The 20498-nt window shown below is 37.1% G+C and overlaps 2 protein-coding genes across 2 annotated transcripts in view; both read right to left on the bottom strand.

Annotated features, from left to right (window-relative positions):
* LOC115627091 (low-density lipoprotein receptor-related protein 4) overlaps positions 1-17360 on the bottom strand; it is a 31752-nt gene extending 14392 nt beyond the window's left edge. Inside the window, exon 1 of the mRNA XM_030522643.1 lies at positions 17255-17360. Coding sequence (XP_030378503.1) covers positions 17255-17303 — 49 coding nt within the window. The 5' untranslated portion in view covers positions 17304-17360. The remainder of the gene's footprint in view (positions 1-17254) is intronic.
* LOC115627092 lies at positions 2753-8559 on the bottom strand. Its single transcript, XM_030522644.1, has 2 exons — positions 4929-8559; positions 2753-4877 (listed from the first exon to the last, which is right to left on the bottom strand). Exons 1-2 carry the CDS (start codon positions 8249-8251, stop codon positions 3092-3094), a joined length of 5109 nt encoding a protein of 1702 aa, XP_030378504.1. The 5' UTR covers positions 8252-8559; the 3' UTR covers positions 2753-3091.
* Positions 17361-20498: the final 3138 nt, after the last annotated feature.

The following is a 20498-nucleotide window of genomic DNA, read 5'->3' as shown; positions in this document are numbered from 1 at the left end:
CAGCTTTGCTGTTGACAAGTTTCGTGTCCCTAGCTATTAAGATATTCAACGGCGCCTCATGCTGATTATCCGAGTATATATATACCTCCAGCATGGATTCTGCCAGGCCTCCTTATGCCTGTTATATAACTGTAAAAAACACGTACACCAATTACAATTGGAGGCCTAATTGGAAGCCCTTTCAATGACTGCATCGATCGAGATAAGCAGCTTGTTAATGGCATTCATGAGCACCCTTTCATATTGTTAGTTTATTGTTCACATGGGCTGCAGAATTGTTTACTTGTGTTGCACATTTCTTTTCCACTGCAAGCTCTACGAAATTGTATTCTTTGGAAAATCTGCTAAATGGTAAATAAAAGCAATTATTTACGTTTCAATTGCGTTTTTGCAGCCATCAGCGGTGCACGATTCCTTTTAATCCTTACACTGAAAAACTTTGTCGCTTTGAATTTTTTGTGGAGAAAAAAACCAAAAAAACCAAAAGCTCCGCAAATACGTTTCACTAATACAGCAGTAAAAGGATATCAATTGCATGTTTTTTTTTTTTTAAAGGTAACACAAATATTTTTTAAAAATGTATAAGCTTCTCGCAGAGGCTTAAAAATTGGATTTTCTGTTTTCTTGCATTTAAAAACCTTGACTAAATGTGAAACGCGCATTCAATTTGTATGCGAACAGAGGGTTATAAATTTGTTAAACTAATAAAGCCATAAAGCCTCTTGAAGGTTGGATTAATACAAGCTTCTCAAAAGCTTAAAAGTTAACATGAATTTATAAATAAGATTGCACGATGCTGAAATACAATATTTAATGTAATTATTTGTGGACATAATGTTTAAGGTGGTGGAGAAAGTGTTTTGTTTTTAATGCATTTTATGAACAGAGTTGTACAAGTTTTTAAGCCCATTATTTATTCCATGCTACCATTAGTAGATGGGTAAGTTGTTCGAAGGCTTTCTCGGAAATGGTGGAGTCCTAGATGTTTTCGAATAGCATTAATCATACAAGACCGTCAGAATAGTTAAGAGGATTGAGGAGGATTGAGCTTTATTGAAATATTTGCAATAATTTAAAGCATATATACGTATATACTTTCAATTATCCAAATAAATAATAAATTTCTAAATAATATCAATATCTTGTTATCTTGTTCAGGCTATTATTTATATTTTTATTATTCTTATACATTTATTCTAATTGCGTTTCATAATTCAAAGACATTTCATGAATATAATTTTTGGTATCAAAAAAAAAAAAAGTAGCTCAACCATGTGGCCATGGGCTCGAATTTTTCGGTGCTATCAGGAAATTTTCCAAAAACAAAGTGCATTAGCCATGCTAATATATTTTGAATCGAATCGAAAATGACCTTAAAGTGGCGCACAATTTCAATTTTCTATTTTCATCAGTATATCGGCTTAAGTCATAATAGTTTTATTGTCGCAGCTCGCTAAAGTCAAGAATATACACAGCAAAAAATCAAGCACAAATAATGTCATACGGCACAAACATCTAATCTATGCTCGCAATTAGGTCTCTCTGTCTTTGAGAATCCTAAGTATATAGTATTGGAGGAATAGAAACACTGAGTACTCTTTTGCAAACCTTTTTTCAATTCAAAAATAAAAAATATTGTCGGATAAAATTTTGATATAGTATAAAGAAACTATTTCCCATGTATGATTAAAATGAATAGAAATCGGTGCGTAATTCAACATTTATTTGTACATACTGGAAAACTTAGTTTCTTTAAGGCTTTAAAACCAATTAAATGGAAAAATTGTTCATAAAATCCGCTAGTTTCCAAATCTGTTGGTGATTTTTAAGGTGGAGGCGCTTTAACATTAAATACTATGCTTGTCCTTAATTTCCCCCAAATGCCAGCTCCCTAGTGGTGATTTCTTTATTAAAACTATGGACTGACCGGGTTTTTCTCCGGGCTTGATTATAATAATATAAGAACAATATAACAACACTAAAGATGCCAATTACTGCTGAGTCGGCTAAGCTTTTTTTTCATCTTTCGATGGAACTACTTGAACCGAAAGACAGACGCGTTTCTATTTTATTTTAAAATGTCAAATATCTGCAAAATGGCTTTGTTTGGTATTATTCCTCTGCAATACTGATGTCGGATCGATGTTGCTTGTAGTTACTTTTAATTATTAGATATTGTAATCTAATATATTAATATATGTACTTCGCTATCAATGACCTGACTGGCAGGTTAAATTGGAAAATTTTCTTTCGAATAAAGCGCAAAATATAAATCAACTTTATTATATTGGAGGCATCCACACTCTTAAAGAAATAATATTTAGTCAATAGACTAAGCCGACAATCGCAAGTATATTATCATAGGGAAACGCCCAAAAATATATCTCCTTCTAATTTTAAATAATTTACAAACTATCGTTCTAAAATTAGTTCTCTTTTCTGTCAAAACAAATACCTCTAGCTCTCACTTGTCTGCCAAATTATGAAATGCATCTTAGAGAGAAGCTGACAAGAAAACATATAAAAATAGTAAAATGTAAAACTTTAATGGATTTGTGCTCTCTTCTAGTAGCACAATTTATATTTGATTGTGTTTTATATTCAGCATCAAATGATGATAAATTAGTATTAGTATATAATATTTATAGCATACATGCGTATGATTCTTTAAGCAGAGTTGATTTGATGCTTGATTCCGCAACTTCTGAGTCAGGTGCGGATCGAAAAATCTCGCAATAAAAAACCGAATGGCTGCTGACTCGACTAAGTCGGAAAACGAATTTTATTATAATAATGTGCTTAGCCTAGGGGTGGGCGTGTGTCTTTTTTATGCACACAATCGATACCTCAAATTCATTCGATATCTGCTACATTTCAATTACATTTTGTGGGTTCCTTATCATTCAGCTATTTACATAAACCACGAAATATCGGTTGAGTAATTCAATTCTGTTTACAATACTACTAATTATAACAAGGTATTTACATAAATATTCTCCCGGCCATGAGGAATTAATGTAACTTTAACTTATATCAGCTTTCGGCGTCAACATACTCCCGGCCTTGGAAGCTCCTTCCAACAATCATCTCGTCAGTCTGATATCGGTAGTGGGCAAAGCTTGTGTATATTCCGCTTAAACAATCCCGCCTTTGTTTTCACCGTGACGACCCGAACAGCTCCGTCAGCGCCAGGATGAACTTCTTGGATTCGACCCAGTACCCATTGTCCTGGGGGAGTATTGTCTTCTCCAATAAGAACCAAGGTCCCGCGTTGTAGATTGTTGCACGTCGATGCCCATTTTCTCCTTTCTTGCAATAAAGTTAAATACTCCAGCGACCAGCGTCGCCAGAATGAGTGATGCACCGCTACGATTCTCTTCCATCGATTCGTTACTGATAATTTCAGAATATCCTCATCGCACGCTTCGGTCATAGCGTTTAACGGACGTCCGATTAAGAAATGACCTGGCGTTAAGGCTTCCAAGTCATTTGGGTCTGAAGACAATGGACAGAGTGGCCGCGAATTCATAACGGCTTCAGCTTGTGCAATGGCCGTGGCGAGTTCCTCATAGTCTAGCGCCGTTCCATTAAAGCACCGCACCAACAGCTGCTTAGCCACCTTCACAGCGCTTTCCCAAAGCCCTCCAAAATGGGGCGAGCGAGGGGGTATAAAATGAAATTGAACCCCGAGGCTGCTGCATTGGTTTTCGATTCGACGTTTGCCAGTTTCGTTCCACATACGATCAGTCAGCTCTTTTACTTCACGAGCTGCGCCAACAAAATTTGTGGCGTTGTCGCAAAATAGCTCTGCGCTGAGTCCACGGCGCGCAAAAAAACGTTTGAGGGCGGCAATAAATGCATTTGTGCTAAGGTCCGACACGAGCTCCAGATGGCAAGCCTTTGTCAGGAAGCATACAAAGACACACATATACATCTTGGTTGGACGTCGTCCTCTCTGGTGGAAATGCATCCAAAACGGGCCGGCGAAATCCAATCCTGCTCGTTGAAACGGATTCACACCCGTTTGTACTCTGCTCGCTGGCAGCGAGCCCATAATCTGGTTTGCCGCTACTGGGCGCTGGCGAAAGCATGCCAAGCAACTCCGCACTGTCTTGCGAGCTAGCTTTCGAGCATTAATGACCCAGTACCTTTGTCGCACAAAAGCGCATAATGCATGCGCTCCGGCATGCATATTAGTTCGATGTGTGTACTCAAATAAAGCGGTTATAACAATATGATTATTCGGCAATAAAATTGGGTGCTTTGTGTCAAATGGTACATTAGCTTGAGACAACCTGCCACCTACCCGAATAATTTCTATCCCGTCAATTACGTCTAGGAACGGATTGAGCGCTTGTATTTTCGCGGATCGAATAAGCTTGCCATCGTGCAATTTTACGATCTCTTCGTGAAAACTCAAACCTTGCAAATTAAATATTATGTAGTTTAATCCACCCTTTACTTCAAAGGCTGTCAGCGGCTTGGATTTAGCTAATTCAATTTTTGATATAACCCGACGCCAGCGACAAATATAGCCAAACACGTGAGTCAACTTAACAAAATCTCTTGCATATTTACATTTGCTAACGATATCCTCCACAAGCCTTTGGGGACTGGCTACTAATGTGAATTTAGAATTACGTTGCTCGGGAAGTGAATCAGAGCGATTCCAATGCACCGCGGGCCACTGCTCTTCTGGCTGCTGCAAGAATTTAGGACCTTTCCACCACAGCGACGAGTTTCTCAATTCGCTCGTATGCAGACCACGAGACACTATGTCTGCTGGGTTAAGTTTCGATTCTATCTTAAACCATTCATCTATACTAGATAATTCGTGGATTAAAGCGACCCTATTTGCAACAAAGGTGGTCCATCGGCTAGAATGAGAGGCAATCCAATTAAGCACGATGGTAGAGTCTGTGAAATACCTGACGCTAGAAACATATCTAGGAACACACTTCTTAACCTTGGCCATCAGCTGGACCAAAAGTCTGGCGCCCTCAAGTTCTAAACGAGGTAGCGATGTGACACGAACTGGTGCTACCTTGGATTTTGCCGCCACCAAATTGACAGATATGGTTCCTAGCTTGTCTATAACCCGAGCGTATATGGCTGCCCCAAAGGCACGGCAGGACGCATCCGAAAATCCATAAAACTCAACCGTGTCTATTTCCCCTGAATTTGGGATGACAGCTCGAGGCAACGAACATTCGTGTATGAGTTTTAACTCGCTACGATATTTTTTCCACTGTATGGCATGACTGGGTGGCAAATCCTCGTCCCAACCCTGCTTCAATAGCCATAACTCTTGCATGAAAACTTTACCTAATATAATAATGGGGCTCAAAAACCCAAGCGGGTCAAATAATTGCGCTAGCTCCGATAATACTACGCGCTTAGTGACCACGTCCGAGCACTGCGCACCGTAAGCGAATTGGAACTTGTCACTAGTCGACGCCCAACGTATCCCAAGCGTTTTTGCAGCGTCGGTAACTTTAAGTTCCAACGGCTCGGTGCTCTCATCATGAGAGGCAAATTTGAAATTAGAGCGCCATTTATGAAGTTCAAATCGCCCTAACTTTAACAACTCTGTCACTTGCTGTTTTAACTCTTTTAGCTCATTAATGGAGTCAGCTCCGCAGAGCATATCGTCCATGTAAAAGTTGCGCTTCACTGCTTCACTAGCTAAAGGATATTGATGACCAGCCTGCTCAGCTAAATAATATAAGCAGCGAACTGCCAGGAATGGTGCTGAATTTGTACCGTATGTTACAGTTTTCAGCCGCAGTGTCTTTACAGCTTCAGTACGCTCTTGTCGCCACAAAATACACTGATAATTACAGTCACCAGATTCTACTAAGATTTGTCTATACATCTTTGAGATGTCAGCTGTAAGCGCATACTTGTAGAACCGGAAACGAGTGAGTATATCGAATAAGTCCGGCTGCAAGGTAGGGCCTACTAACATGATATCGTTCAATGAGAGCCCATTGCTCGTCTTGCATGAAGCATCAAATACGACTCTTAATTTAGTCGTTGAGCTTTCTGGTCGAATTACTGGGTGGTGAGGCATCACGTATCTAACATTCTGTACCTGTTCAGACCCTACCTCCTCTAAATGATCCAGCATCCGATATTCTTCTATGAATTCTGTGTAACTCCTTTTGAGTTCTGGATTACGAATGAGTTTTCTTTCAAGGTTCAAAAACCTGGTGAGAGCAATACTATAAGACTCTCCTAATTCCTCTTTGGGTACTTTAAAGGGCAGACGTACCACGAACCTATTAGCAGCTGTCCTTCTCACAGATGAGACAAACTGCGTTTCGCACGTCTGCTCAGCCTCTGTATACCTGTTTTCTGGCTGTGAAATCTCTTCACACTGCCAAAATCTTTGCACCAACTTGTGCAGTTTTCTTGTATCCTCTTGGTCGGAACTTGGTACTCGACTAACAATTAATGCATTCCTTTCACTTGTTATACATTCACCTACAACAATCCAACCTAAAAGAGATTTTTGAAGTAATGGCTTATTGATGCCCATTTTAATTTGGCCTGCTACGATAAGCTTAAAGAACAAATTAACTCCGAGCAGCATAGATATTTCATTAGCTGAATCGAAGAAGGGATCTGCCAGCTTTACTTTTGATGGCACGAAAAAGCCTTCTGCTGACGCGCTTGTTGCCGGATTGTATCGCGTTATTTCCTGCAATACACTGAACTTGTCTGTAGCTACGAAATTTGTTGCCCTGGACTTGATGGTAGTCTGAACTTCACCTAAAATTCTCGACTTGGCATTTCCTATTCCATTTAGCGAGTATTGAACATCCTTTATATTGAGTTTCAACTGTGATGCCAAACTGGTGGTTATGAAATTCAACTGACTACCTGAATCTAGTACGCATCTGCATTGCGAATATTTACCGTTCGAATTCTGCACAAGAACTACCGCCGTTGCCAAAAAGCTTGTTGTCCGACTTGGCAGTATCGCACTATGCAGTGAGCTAGGATTATCTTGCCTACTGACAGGACAGTTGCTTGAACCTTCCACTTCCATTGCTGATCTATGAAGCAACTCATGATGTGGCTTGTTACAAGCCGAACAACGCTGCGCGCTGCAATCCTTTGTTTGATGACGCTTACTAAAACAGACAAGACATATTCCAAATTTTTTAACTTCGTAATATCTTTGCAACGGTGACAATGACTTAAACTTTGGGCACATCTTCAAGTGATGTGAACTCGAACAACTATAACACAAGTTAGTTGCAGTATTTCCCAAGGCAGCAGTTAGACTGGCCCTTTTGCTGTCACCCTTAGCATTTGATTTGGCAATGACTGCCTTTCTGACTTCTCGCCCGGCTAGATTAATTCCTCTATTGCATAAGAATTGTGCTAGCAACTGCCAAGAAGGTAGCTTGGCGCAATCATATTCGCTCTCCCACTTCTCTAGTGTTTCATCGTCCAACTTGCTACGAACCAAATGGAACACGAGGGCCTCAAGAATTTCCCCTTCATTGCCTAAAGATCGAAGGGCTACAAGTTGCGAATTCACTGCATCTACCAAACTGCCAAGTGACTCTGCGTCTGCATTCTTAAGTCGACGAATATTGAATAGCTCACTCACATGCGATTGTACGATAATAGCTTTATTTTCAAAACGATCCCTAAGTAACTGTAAGGCCTTCCTATAGTTGACTGCAGATAATTCCAAGCACTCTATAGTTCTCAATGGGACAGCGCTTAGACATGACTTCAAATGAATAAACTTTGACAGCTCATCAATGTCATGGTCTGCCTCAATCAAGGTAGTGAATGCGTTGTACCAACTAGTCCACTCTGTATATTTGCCAGAGAATTCTGGCAGCTTCAACATTGGCAATTTACCTACTCGGGAAACTGCAGCACCATTTAGCAATGTTGAATTGGCCGCTGGATCTGTTCCGATTACTGAATGACGCCCCCTTTGTGTCAAGTAGCTTAAAATCTTCGCCTTTATATCACAATACATATCTTCTATAACTTGACGTGTTTCGTATTGGCTGGCATCTTCAATTTTTGTCTCAACTTGGCTCTGGATGTCACATAATTGCGTGAAAATTGATTCAACTAAGCTCAAGCGCGCCTCTAGCTCTGCTGCAGTCATTGACTGGCAATTGTTTATAACATAATCTTTATTACGATTAAGAGAATTCATTAAACTTTCGCGCGAAGAATAAAACTCCATTTCTTTCATGTTTCTTTTTGGAGCCATTTTATTTTTATTCAATTACCCCTCAATAATAATATTAATTAATATTAATATTATTATAATCTTAACCAGATTAATAGGAGCCACTAGAAATTTTGACTTTTTTATACAAACAAACAACGAATTAGTCCCACTGTACCAACTGTACGAGCCTACAGACGAATATATGACCAAATTTAATGTTCGTGTAGGTATGTATTTATGTGCGTTTAATTATACCGCAACAACTCCTATCTACGCCAACAACAACAACAATGTTTGAGAGCAGCAACAGCTTCAGCTATTCTAACTGTTTCTCAAGAAGAACAGCAAGAATTTCGTTGCCTTACTTTTGATGCTCTCAGTACATGTGCACTCAAAATCAATTCAAGGTTAAACGGTAAGAAGTTGCCGCTTGCATTTACGTATACATACATATATATGTATGTATGTACAGCATATGTATATGAATTAACCTCTTCGCGAATTTTTCACAACACGTGTCTCACCAATGTACCACTGTATGCCGCGTAAATATTTCAATTATATTTTACTTACAATATTTGAATAGTCAACACATCAAACTGAGAATATGTATATGCCGTGCAAAAATACTAGGAGCACCATGCAGAAAACTACTCACAGTCGAATGTTAGAGTTGAAGCTGCACTCCAATGTGCACCAGCATCCAATCTCCAGGCTGATATATGTCCAAATATGTTAGAGCTCCAACAATGAGCTCCAATCGGGTTAGAACTTTGTCCAAGAAGTCCCTGCTCGGGCGCCAAATGATTCCGCAACTTCTGAGTCAGGTGCGGATCGAAAAATCTCGCAATAAAAAACCGAATGGCTGCTGACTCGACTAAGTCGGAAAACGAATTTTATTATAATAATGTGCTTAGCCTAGGGGTGGGCGTGTGTCTTTTTTATGCACACAATCGATACCTCAAATTCATTCGATATCTGCTACATTTCAATTACATTTTGTGGGTTCCTTATCATTCAGCTATTTACATAAACCACGAAATATCGGTTGAGTAATTCAATTCTGTTTACAATACTACTAATTATAACAAGGTATTTACATAAATATTCTCCCGGCCATGAGGAATTAATGTAACTTTAACTTATATCAGCTTTCGGCGTCAACAATGCTTGAATCTAGAAATTGCATTTAAACGTGATGTCTGCAGCCTTAAGTAATGATTCTGAAGAATTTCTTAAATAAATGGGAAGTAGCATTAGTTAGTCTCCCGTTGTCAAGAGCTCTACAGTTTGTTTGTCTGTATTTATATATATACAAGTATATATGTATATAGATGTGTGTGCGTGTGTATGTATATATGGGCGAAGTTCGAGTATATAGGTAGATGTTATGTGTACATTTCCAGCTAACAGCCCACGTAACAGCTGCAACATCACAGCTTCGTGATTTTAATGAATGAAATTGTAAGATACGCGCAACTCGCAGCTCGCAGCTCGCACATTCAATTCTCATTCTCAATTTCATTCTAGTTCTCAATTCTCTTCTGCTCAGTCTGTTGTTCTTATTCTAAGTACTCTCTCTCTCTCTCTCTCTCGCTCTCTCTAAAAGTATATAGATATATATTTATATTTATTTTTATATTTATATAAGTGCCTGAAGGCTGGCCAGAGATATTTGCCATCTTTGTCGCTACAGCTACAGCTTCAGTTTTAGGTTTGGCTTCCGCAAGCAAAATAATGTTTGGGGGCCCATCCATTCTCGTGTTTGTCATTCACGATTTGACGCACATTGTTGACTGTGGTGTGGTGTGGTGTGCGGTTAGAGCCTGTTATGGTGTCTGTGTGTATATTTTCGTCCTTGTCTGGCTGATTTGGCGCATGCCCCTAAAAGTATGCACTTTCACTTTCTACATTAGCACTCTCCCGAAAATAGCAGCGTCTCAGCGCCAGCTTTGCTTTGCTTTGCTTTCCTGCGTGCTTTCCTAGCCCAGCCTCGCCTCGTGAGCTGGCGTGCTGAGAGCAGAAACAACAACAAAGCAGATGGAGAGTTCTTCTTTTCCTTCTTTCTTTTTTCTTTTGTGTTTATCCTATTGCCTTATTATTCCTGGAAAACTTTTGCAAAATCTCTGTTGTTACTTAAGTTTGCGTTTTTAAGTTGAAATTGAATTAGAAACTACAAATTGAAATTGGAATTGGAATTGATTGATGCATAATGCATTTACAAAGACTCACACGATGCCATGTGATTACATTTATGTATGCACTTTAACCTTTACGCACGAATTTCCATTTGCATTTGCATTTTCATATCCATGTTTCCATGTCCATTTGCATTACCTTTCGCCTTTTCAAACGAGTCGCAAACGCTAATTGAAGTGCAATCAATGGCAAACGAGATGGACAACATTGCGTGTTTGCATTCGATGAACTGCAAAAATATGTATATTTGCTGATGCAGCCAAAAAACAAAAAAAAAGAAACCAAAAAAAGGGGCAACAACAAAAACAACAATCGGAGCAACCACCATTGCAGTGGAAACATAAAACTGCATACCTGGGCATTATATTGCATGAATGAATGCGAAGCTGCGCACATTCACGAATTCACACACACACATATATATATATATATATATATATATATATATGTATAAGTATATACATACATACATATATACGCATACTCGTCCATGCACACATATTGTCCGCATGTACGCCTGTATGTATGTATGTATGTATGTATGTATGTATGTATGTGTGTACATCACGTTTCTGTGGAATTCTCTGCCTTTGAAGCTGGCAACACTTTTTTTCTTCTTTTTCTTTTTTCTTTGTTTTCCTGTATTTGCATTCATTTCTGTTTTCTGTTTACCATAAAATTGTTGTGCTCGGCATGAGTCGCCAATTGAACATCAACATTATTTGAATTGCGTGCTTGGCAATTAAAGTTTGTGCGAATGTATTGTTTGTGGAACATAATTTTAGAAAAAGTTTCCAGTTAGCTTCAAATCGTTCGCCCGCAAAAGTTTGCAAACATTTTGTAAACAATGGGCGATCCGAGTGTTGATTAAGTTATGGTCAGCCAAGTAAATAGTTGGCTTGCAACTTTGTTATGCTAACTTTAATTAGCACAACTAACAATTCTAGTGTCAAAGCTTATGAACCCTTGCAAAATATTCTTCCACGGCAGCTATGGGCTATAGTGGACCGATCTGACTCAAACATGGCACACTTATTAGATATGCCAAGGCACTTCCTAATATGAAAGTTGGCTGTGTTATCTTTACAAAGGGGACACTTTTTTATAAAAAGACTTTTTTGCTACCCGATTGTTCCAATGACAACTATTTGCTATAGAGGTCCGATCTAAATCAAACTTTGAAACATCATTTGATATATACATATACATATATAGCAAAAAACTCTCTAATATAAAATTTGAACATAATTAAGACATAAACATTAAAGTTTTTCATATAAAAATTTTGCAGCCCAATTGTTCCAATGATATCTATAGTATATGTTATGGAGGTCCGGTCTAAATCAAACTTTGGAATAAAATTTGATGTAGTTTGTTGCTCTCGAATAAAAAATTTGAATATAATAGAAACATAAGCAACAAAGCTTTTCGTATAAACACTTTTTCAAGCCAGATCCTTTCCATGGCAGCTATAAGTTGTAATAGTCCGATTTGGTTCAAAATCGAAACTATTTGCTGACATTAAATAAAACTAGCAAATATTCCCTTATTTGGTTTAGAGGAAACAAAGCTATCATTTTATCGGCCGATAGTTCCAATGGGAGCTACATATATAATTATACACCAGATTAGATTTAGATACAAATAGTAACATTTTTAAAATTTGGTTCATTTACCTTTCGAAACAATGCAAGCTATCTGCCGATAGTTATGACACATATATGACACATATATGAGTTCAAAATATTTTCTAGCATCGATAAAATGGGATTGACAAACCTTTTATAGACCGATAGTTTCTATGGTAGCTATATTATATAGTTTTCCAGTTTTCTGAAAAATCAAGTTTATAAAAATAATGTATTGCAAAGTCTGTCAAAGCTTCCTAAGATAGCTATGTAATGTAGTGGAGAATATTTCCTAGCATTATATATCATCAATAAAATTTTATTGAAATAGCTTTTAAAACAGAGAGGTTTTTACCAGAACAGCCGATAGTCTCTATGGTAGCTATATGATAAAATGTTCAGGTTTTCTTCAAAATCAAATTTATGACAAAGAAGGTATTGCAAAAGCGGTCGCTGCTTCCTAAGATAGCTATGCCATATAGTGGTCCGATTTAACTCGAATTCAAAAAAAAAGCTGCTTGCTTGGCACGGACATGACAATATTCCTGCAGGATGCCGTAAATATCAAATCCAACCCAATGTGTCTTCTTTAGGGATACAACATTTTATTTGTAATTAGTTTTATTTTTGCGAGTCAAACGAATTTGTTTGCAAATGATTTGAGTGTCTGATTATTGATTTATTTTAATGGAATTGCGTGCATATACTCTCGGTTTTTAAATCTCTCGTGGCCAATTGTAAAAAATATTTATCGAGCTTTTTTATATATAAGATATAGTATAATTCCCTCAAGTTATTTGTTTTTAGTTGTTTCCAGCGCAGGCAAATTAAATTCCCACATTTCTTTAATGAAATTAAATGGAAAACTAATTTTCTTGCATACTTTTCGGCGAAAACTATTGCTGCCTTTTATTATTAAAGTCGCAATTGCTAGCTTATGATTTCCGGAAGCATTTGCATTATAGAATTCAGTTATTCTTTGTAGCCAAACAAGCTTACAACAATATTTTGAAATGGCTTCGAGTTGAATAATAATTTTGCAATAGCAAAAAATCGTCATCTGTGTTTTTCTGTATGCCTTTGAAAGCCAAAAATTGGGATTTTATTAAAACAGGGCACTTTTTGAAAATTCTTAAATTGGCTGTTCAAATCGCTTGTAATACAGAAAGAGTTTAGAATATGCTCCTAGCACTTTATATATCACAATTATAGTATTATAATAAATACTTTATATTATTAACAAACTTATCAAACAACTAAACACAATTTTTGAAGAGACTTCGTTACAATGATAAAATGATAGACACCACAAGATTTCTATATGGATTATTTTATAGACAAAGCGTTAACATATAGTATATGTAGGTACACGTTTATAAAAGCAGAATATTGGATGATGCTCGGCATAGGAGTTGGTAAATGGGAATCAATAGGGAATCAGATAAGACGGAACAGCGTATTATGCCTGTTAGGGATATTTTTACAACAACCTATTCCTATATATGTTTAGTACACCACTTCATATAACTAGATTTAGGATTGTAATAGAAGCAAGCCTTGTGTCTATTTTTATATACAAGATTATATATACTATATGTGGAAATAAGTATGCGCCGGAGGCGACAATTTATACACAATAGTATCACAGCTTCCAAGATTAATAGTAAGAAATAAATAATTAACAGTTCCTATGTTACGATTAAATTTAAAATTAAAAGGAAGCAAATGAACCGCTCAACCTTATTAATATAATCAGTGGTTAATCAGTTTTAAGCCTTTAGGCTTGTTTCTGTCACACAGTCCAAGAAAGTATTCAAAAGAGCTTGTTTTATCTTTTAAAAAATTTTCATTTTTTTTATAAAAATATTAATTACCGATTACCTGATATAAAATAATACTTATATATTCAAAACTTATAGTCGAGTCATCAGTACTTCAAAATCCAATCCCGAATAAGACATTTATTTCATATTGCTTTTCTCATTCGATTTAGTCTAAAGTTTGTCATTTTAGGTTTGATTTCCTTTTCCAAACTATGTTATACTATAGGAAAGGTGAAAGAGAATATTGGAGAGCTTCAACGCCAAATATAGGGGGCATGACAAAACTCATGTAAGGGCTATATAAATGATTTAAAATCCATCTGCAAAGCAAGTTAATTACAAACATACATATTTACTATTCGTGTTTTATGTTGCTGTTGGGCCAGAAATCACTCTTAATTCTCACTCTTATATAACTCTTTATTTTCACATTCGGAATCAAATATTTTCAATGATAATATTCATATTTGGCTTAAATCGTGCATGTTTGAAGTACACTTCCTTCTTTTAATTCAGAAATAGAAAACTAAGCGCCCACCACATTATCGCTGAAGGACATATAAAGATTGCTCCTCACGTACTACTTAGACGCCTGTTGAATTATTATTATCTAAGACTAGCATTTGCCGCTGACGATTATAGTTGTATTTAATGGCATTACCACACTTTCCTGTTTCTTGGAAAATTCGTTCGAGTGTCAACGAGAATTTCCAAGAACTACAGCACAGACTATCATTTATTAACATGGAAGAAAGAATATTGTGTAAAATGGCTTTTATATTGCGTTGAAACAATGCAACGATTTAAATCTGAGTTCACAGAACCTCTTTATCCGCTGCTAACAAAAGATTAGGACATTTTCAGAGATAATGAAAGACAATTTCGAACACTGTTAAATTTGTTAGATTTAAAATTTTTCGAAATTGTGATTTACAGTTACACGGATTCGGGGAAACTACTCATAGTGGGATTTATTAATTAATTCCAAACCTGTTTGTTTCCCATAAAAATCATTTGAGCGTTGCTGTGAATTCCGCGAATTACAGCAAAGGCTGTCATATATTTAAAAGAAATAATTAAAATACTTTCTTAATGTGAAAGAGTACTGCATTTAAAACTTCGTTAAGGGAAAGTGGCCATGCAAGTGAAGGATTTCGAAAACGTCCGCGAAATAATGCAACGAATAATAATACAAGTACGCAGATAGTTGCTGCTAATAAGAAGGACAATTTCTATTTTTCTAAAAAATGGCTTTTATATTGCTCTGAACAAATACAACCATTTCAATACAAATTCTTATGAAGTTCTTGGAAATGCCTTATCTCCTGCTAACAAAAGATAATGAACGATAATGACACTTTCAAAGATGATGAAGGAGATTTTATGTATGAGCCTACTATTTCTAATGTGGCTAAATTTTTACCGTCTTTAATGTTTTTATTTGTGAATTGCAGTTCTAGAGAACACAGACGCATATAGTTATATTTATTCATATTCCACACCTGCTAACAAAAGAAAGATGGTGACACTTTCAGAGATGATGAAGGAGATTTTATGTATGAGCCTACTATTTCTAATGTGGCTAAATTTTTTACCGTCTTTAATGTTTTTATTTGTGAATTGCAGTTCTAGGGAACACAGACGCATACAAGTATAGTTATATTTATTCATATTCCACACCTGCTAACAAAAGAAAGATGATGACACTTTCAGAGATGATGAAGGAGATTTTATATATGACTACAATTTCTAATGTGGCTAAATTTTTACCGTCTTTAATGTTTTTATTTGTGAATTGCAGTTCTAGGGAACACAGACGCATAAAGTTATATTTATTCATTAGTTTCACACCTGCTGCAATTTTCCTAGAAAATTCGCTCGAGTGTTGATGAGAATATCCGAGAACTATAGCACAGCCTGCTGTGTTATTTATTTGAAATGAAGTAAGATTATTGGGAAAAATAGATTTTGTATTAAAATGTCGTTTGCAGTTACATGGACCGGAGAAATGTGTTTAGTGTTAGTTGTTAATGCTACACCTGCTGTTATTTTTCCTGGAAATTTTGTACGAGTGCTGTTGAGCATTTCCAAGAATTATAGTACAGGCTGCTATTTATTAAAACGGCAGAAAGTTGATTTTGTAAAATTAAAAGGCGGAACGAGTTTAATTTTCTATGATAAAATGCAAAATACACAAATTTCAATATAAATTCTTTTCTGCCAAGCTTTCTATATTGTGCTCATAAAAGATGATGACATTTTCCAAGCTAGGTGCATAATTACAATTTATTTCAGTTATGAATTGCAGTTAAGTAGAAGCGACGAATGTAGTAAGATTAACTCACTAATGCCGCACCTGCTGCGTTTTTTCTTAGAAAATGCGCTTGAGTGTCAACAGAGAATTCCAAGAATTTCAGAACAGACTCAAATCGGTTTCGAGAAATAACGCGAGATGGCATTTTGTCACCTGTTCTTCTCATGTATAGGTATTGATGCTAATAAACGATAAGTTGATGGAAGATTGATAAAATATTATTCAGATTCAAATTATTTAAATTGTGATTTATCGAAGCGAGTGAATATAGTTTGATTTATTAATTAATGCCACACCTTCTTGTATGTTTTCTACAAAATTTGTTTCAGCGTTGATGTCAATTCCGAGAATTGAACGGAAGAAAGATTATAGTTTGAAATAGCTTTCATGTTTACTATATTTTCTAGAATTGTGTGGTGCCAACGAATTTTGTCTATTTATAAAAATTGATATTCAATGGTAAAATTTAGGAAGTTGATTCTCGAAACACTTTGCAGAGCTAATGAAAAGTTGTGAAAATTGCCATGAAATTGATAATAAAGAGAAAATGTAGATGTTGCTGTTGCTGTTGTTGTTTTTGAGTTCGAGGTTGGGTTTGGGGTTGGGGTTGGGGTTGAGCCTGAGTCTGAGCCTAGGATATGCAGCATTGTGTTTGGGTGTGTGCGTGTTTATTTTGTGTATACGCAAGCCGAAAAGGGCAACAAATGTTGTGAGCGGCTGTCTATAGATGTGTGCGTACGCGTGTGTATGTGTGTGTGTATCTGTGGTTTTGCCTCTGAATCAAATGCCTGCGCGTTTTCTGCTCACAATGTCTATGATGTATGTATGTTGTTGTTGCTGCTGCTGCTGCTGCTGTTGTTGTTGTTGTTGCTATAAACTAACAGGTGGTGTTGGCGTGTACAGAAAAGTAACCTCAAATTTTTGCTCTCTAATACGCAAGTGTTGTTGCTGTTCTTGTTGGTTGAGTGTGCGTATTAAAACTTAATCAAATTATTTAATATATGTATGTATGTTTAGTATGTACTATGTATATATGTATGTACATATGTATGTAGGCATATATTTCATCGATACTTACACAAACACACCAGGGGGCAGTACAACAGAGCTAATGCTATCAAATACATTGCTCAGAGACGACGGACCCACGCAGCCAGAAGCTTCAACGCTGTTAAACTTTTAATATGTTTCTGCTGTTGTTGTTGCTGTTGCTGTTACTGTTGCTGTTGCCAATGTTAATTGTCTGTTGTCTGTTTTGGATGAGCCAGCCGCTGCTCTGTTGTGTGTTGGGCTGTGCCTTGGCCTATTTTATGTAGCTGTTGTTGATTTTTTTTTTTTTTTTCGTCTTCTTTTGCTGCTGTTCCTGTTTCGTTGCTGCTGCTGCTAAGGCTAAGGCTGCGGCTGTAGCTGCGGCTGCGGCTGCGACGGCTGCTGCGATGAGTGCTGCTATCGGCTGCTGGTGTCTCTCACTGACGACTTGCGTGTTGTGTGTGTGTATGCGTTTTTGTCTGCGATTTTATTGGATTTTAGCGCGTGCGTGTGAGCATGTGTGTGTGTGTGTGATTGTGCGTGTCTAAATATGTATGTACGTGTGTGTATGTGATTCGCACTTGAATGCGTTTTGCTGTGCGTAGGTGTCTCACGCACGCAAGCACGCACACACACACACACACCTCTATATTTGTGTATTTGGTTATGTTAAATTGAAAGCGTTAATTCTTGGGAAATGTTTCTTCTTCTGTTGTTTTTGTTGTTGTTGTTGTTGTGTGTTATTTGAATTTGAATTCAATTTTAGTTGGGTTTTTAGTTGTTCCTTTAGCAATTGCTGTCTTTGTCACGAGCTAAATAAATCTGTTTTAATCCCCTTCTCTTATAGCTGCGTTTCATTTGAGTTTTTTTCTTTGTTCGTTCTTTTCGAATATTTAATTTGATTAGTTTTTTTTTTAAATATTTTATTTTTTACGTTGTTAACTTTAGCACTGTTGCACGTTTAGGTGTAGTGGCTTTTATGGATACATAAGTATGTATGCAAACACACAGACTGGCTGGCTGGCTGGCTGGCTAGCTGGGCGGGTGGTGGGTGTTCAGGCGGGCGGTGCGGGGCGGGGCGGTCAGACAGGACACAGGCTGAGCAAAAACTTCTTGCTCCAATTTCTAGTTGTGTTGCTTATGTATTTGTTGTTGTTGTTGTCGTTGTTGTTGGTTGTTGTTGTGCTTGTTGCAGCAACTTTAGTTTTTAGAAGGGCGTGTGTACACCGCTCTAACTGTTAAAACAAACAGCAGTTTCATCATCGATAGCAGCCCCAATGAGCCCCAAGGAGCGTAGCAACGTCAACGTCATCATTGCCTAAGACGTTGGCTAGAGTTCTTGTTGTCGTTGTTATTGCTGTTGTTGTTTTCTACGGACGGTTATTAGAAGGCTCCTGCGGCATCAGTATTTGTGCCTGCTTTGCTTGTTGCTGTTGCTGCTGCATGACAAGCAAATGTCACATATGTATATATCCGTATTTGTTATAATTATTTTACCATCAATGAGTCTCATTTGTAAATTTTCGTTGTACATTTAATTGGTTGCTAAGTCAGAGGGAATTTCCGCCTTTCCTTTTGGGCTATGAATGTCTAACGCACACACACATACACATAAATTCACACACACACATAAGCACAAAGGCAGACTTAACGGTTTTCTCAATTTATTTGCACACACAAATTAACCAAAAAAAAAAACACATTTTTTTTAAGCCACACTTCATTTTGAATTGTAGAAATTTTTTGACGTCCTTCGCCTTGGCGTAATTTTTTCTCTCTATATATATTTGGTTTGCTGATTCGTTTATAACACGTTCTAATTGTTGTTGTTCTTGTTGTTATTGCTGCGGCTGTCCAGCCCACGAATTACGTGCGTTATATATATCGTATATATATATATGTATTTAGGAGTGTGCACACACGCATACTAATGTACATAGGTATTTTTGTATGTGTGGCAGCGAGCGTTCAAATTTTTAAATATATATATATATACATATATACGTGTGTGTATATAAATGTATTTTTTGTTGACGTTCTGCCGTTGCGCGCACGCTGAACAGGCGCTGGTCCGTTGCCTTGCTCGGTTTTACGACGAATGTAACTGCCGTTGTCGAGCACAGCATCTGGGAGCCCAAAACTCAGCATCAGCAACACACACACACACGTACACACACACATACATAGACACAGGCACACACACGCGCGCACATACACAAGCCCTCTGGCAGCACAAAATTGCCATTGTTGGGCTTTTCCTGCAGCCCCCATATCTTTACCCCAAAACAGGGGAGAATGCTTCAACCAAATACTCTATACTCATTAAGAGAGACTCTTAAATACCTTACGTTCGCCGCCCTTCTTGTATCAAACATTTCTTATGGCAGCTACATATACGATAAAGTGCGTCGATTTTGATATAACTTTTGATTACAGCGATAAATTCAATAAACTGCATAATTACAAAAAATATATTTATAAGCAAAATATTTGTTGGTATTTAACTGTGGATGTCTGCCGCGGTTGTTCATAAGGCAGCTTTAAGATTTATGCAGATGATTTTAATGAAATTTTGATCTATCATGAGACATTATACAAAATTCATAAATGCTACGATTTTGTAAAAGATATCTTACAAGCAAAAATGGTATTCTACTAATCCTGTTAAAATGTATACATATGTAATACTATACTATATGCTGCTTATATATAGTATACTTTTTCATCTTACGGGTTCAGGGCATCTTTTTCTTTGCCGCGATAAGGAAAACGGGTTTTAAAAAATATTCTAAGCCTGGCCAGGTCTTGCTGTTGTATTTCTTTCAAAATTTATTATAAGAGATGCAGATTTCTCTGTAATTTCAGAGCATGTTAATTTTCCAGTTCCTTCCAATATTTTGCCTTTACTACCCAATGGATAGGCACAACTGATTACTTCCTGCAAAAAACAATTTAGGGTTGAATTTTCTTCGCCTGTAGTACTATCAATCGAACTAACCTACTTCTCACTGAAAGCAACTCCAAAAGATTCAGGTTGGAATGGGTTAAAAAAGCCAAGTCAATTATAGTTATTTTTGTTCTTCCCCAAAACTGGTTGTCCCGTTACATACATTTTCAGAAACTAAATGTACACTTTTTACCCTTTAAGCTCAGAGTATAAACATTCCATCTTCTTTGCAGAACTTTCGCATATATGCTTGTGTCTGTATGTACGAGTATGTGTGTGTGTGTGTGCGACTCACTCACTCATTCACTCGTTCTCTCTTTCGCCCACTCTGAGTGCTTCCTTCTCT

This window comes from Scaptodrosophila lebanonensis, unplaced genomic scaffold (assembly GCF_003285725.1).
Source record: "Scaptodrosophila lebanonensis strain 11010-0011.00,11010-0021.00 unplaced genomic scaffold, SlebRS2 tig00000092-arrow-pilon, whole genome shotgun sequence".
Lineage (NCBI taxonomy): Eukaryota > Metazoa > Arthropoda > Insecta > Diptera > Drosophilidae > Scaptodrosophila > Scaptodrosophila lebanonensis.
The sequence above is the reverse complement of the archived record's forward strand: the minus strand, read 5'-3'. Positions and strand labels throughout refer to the sequence as shown.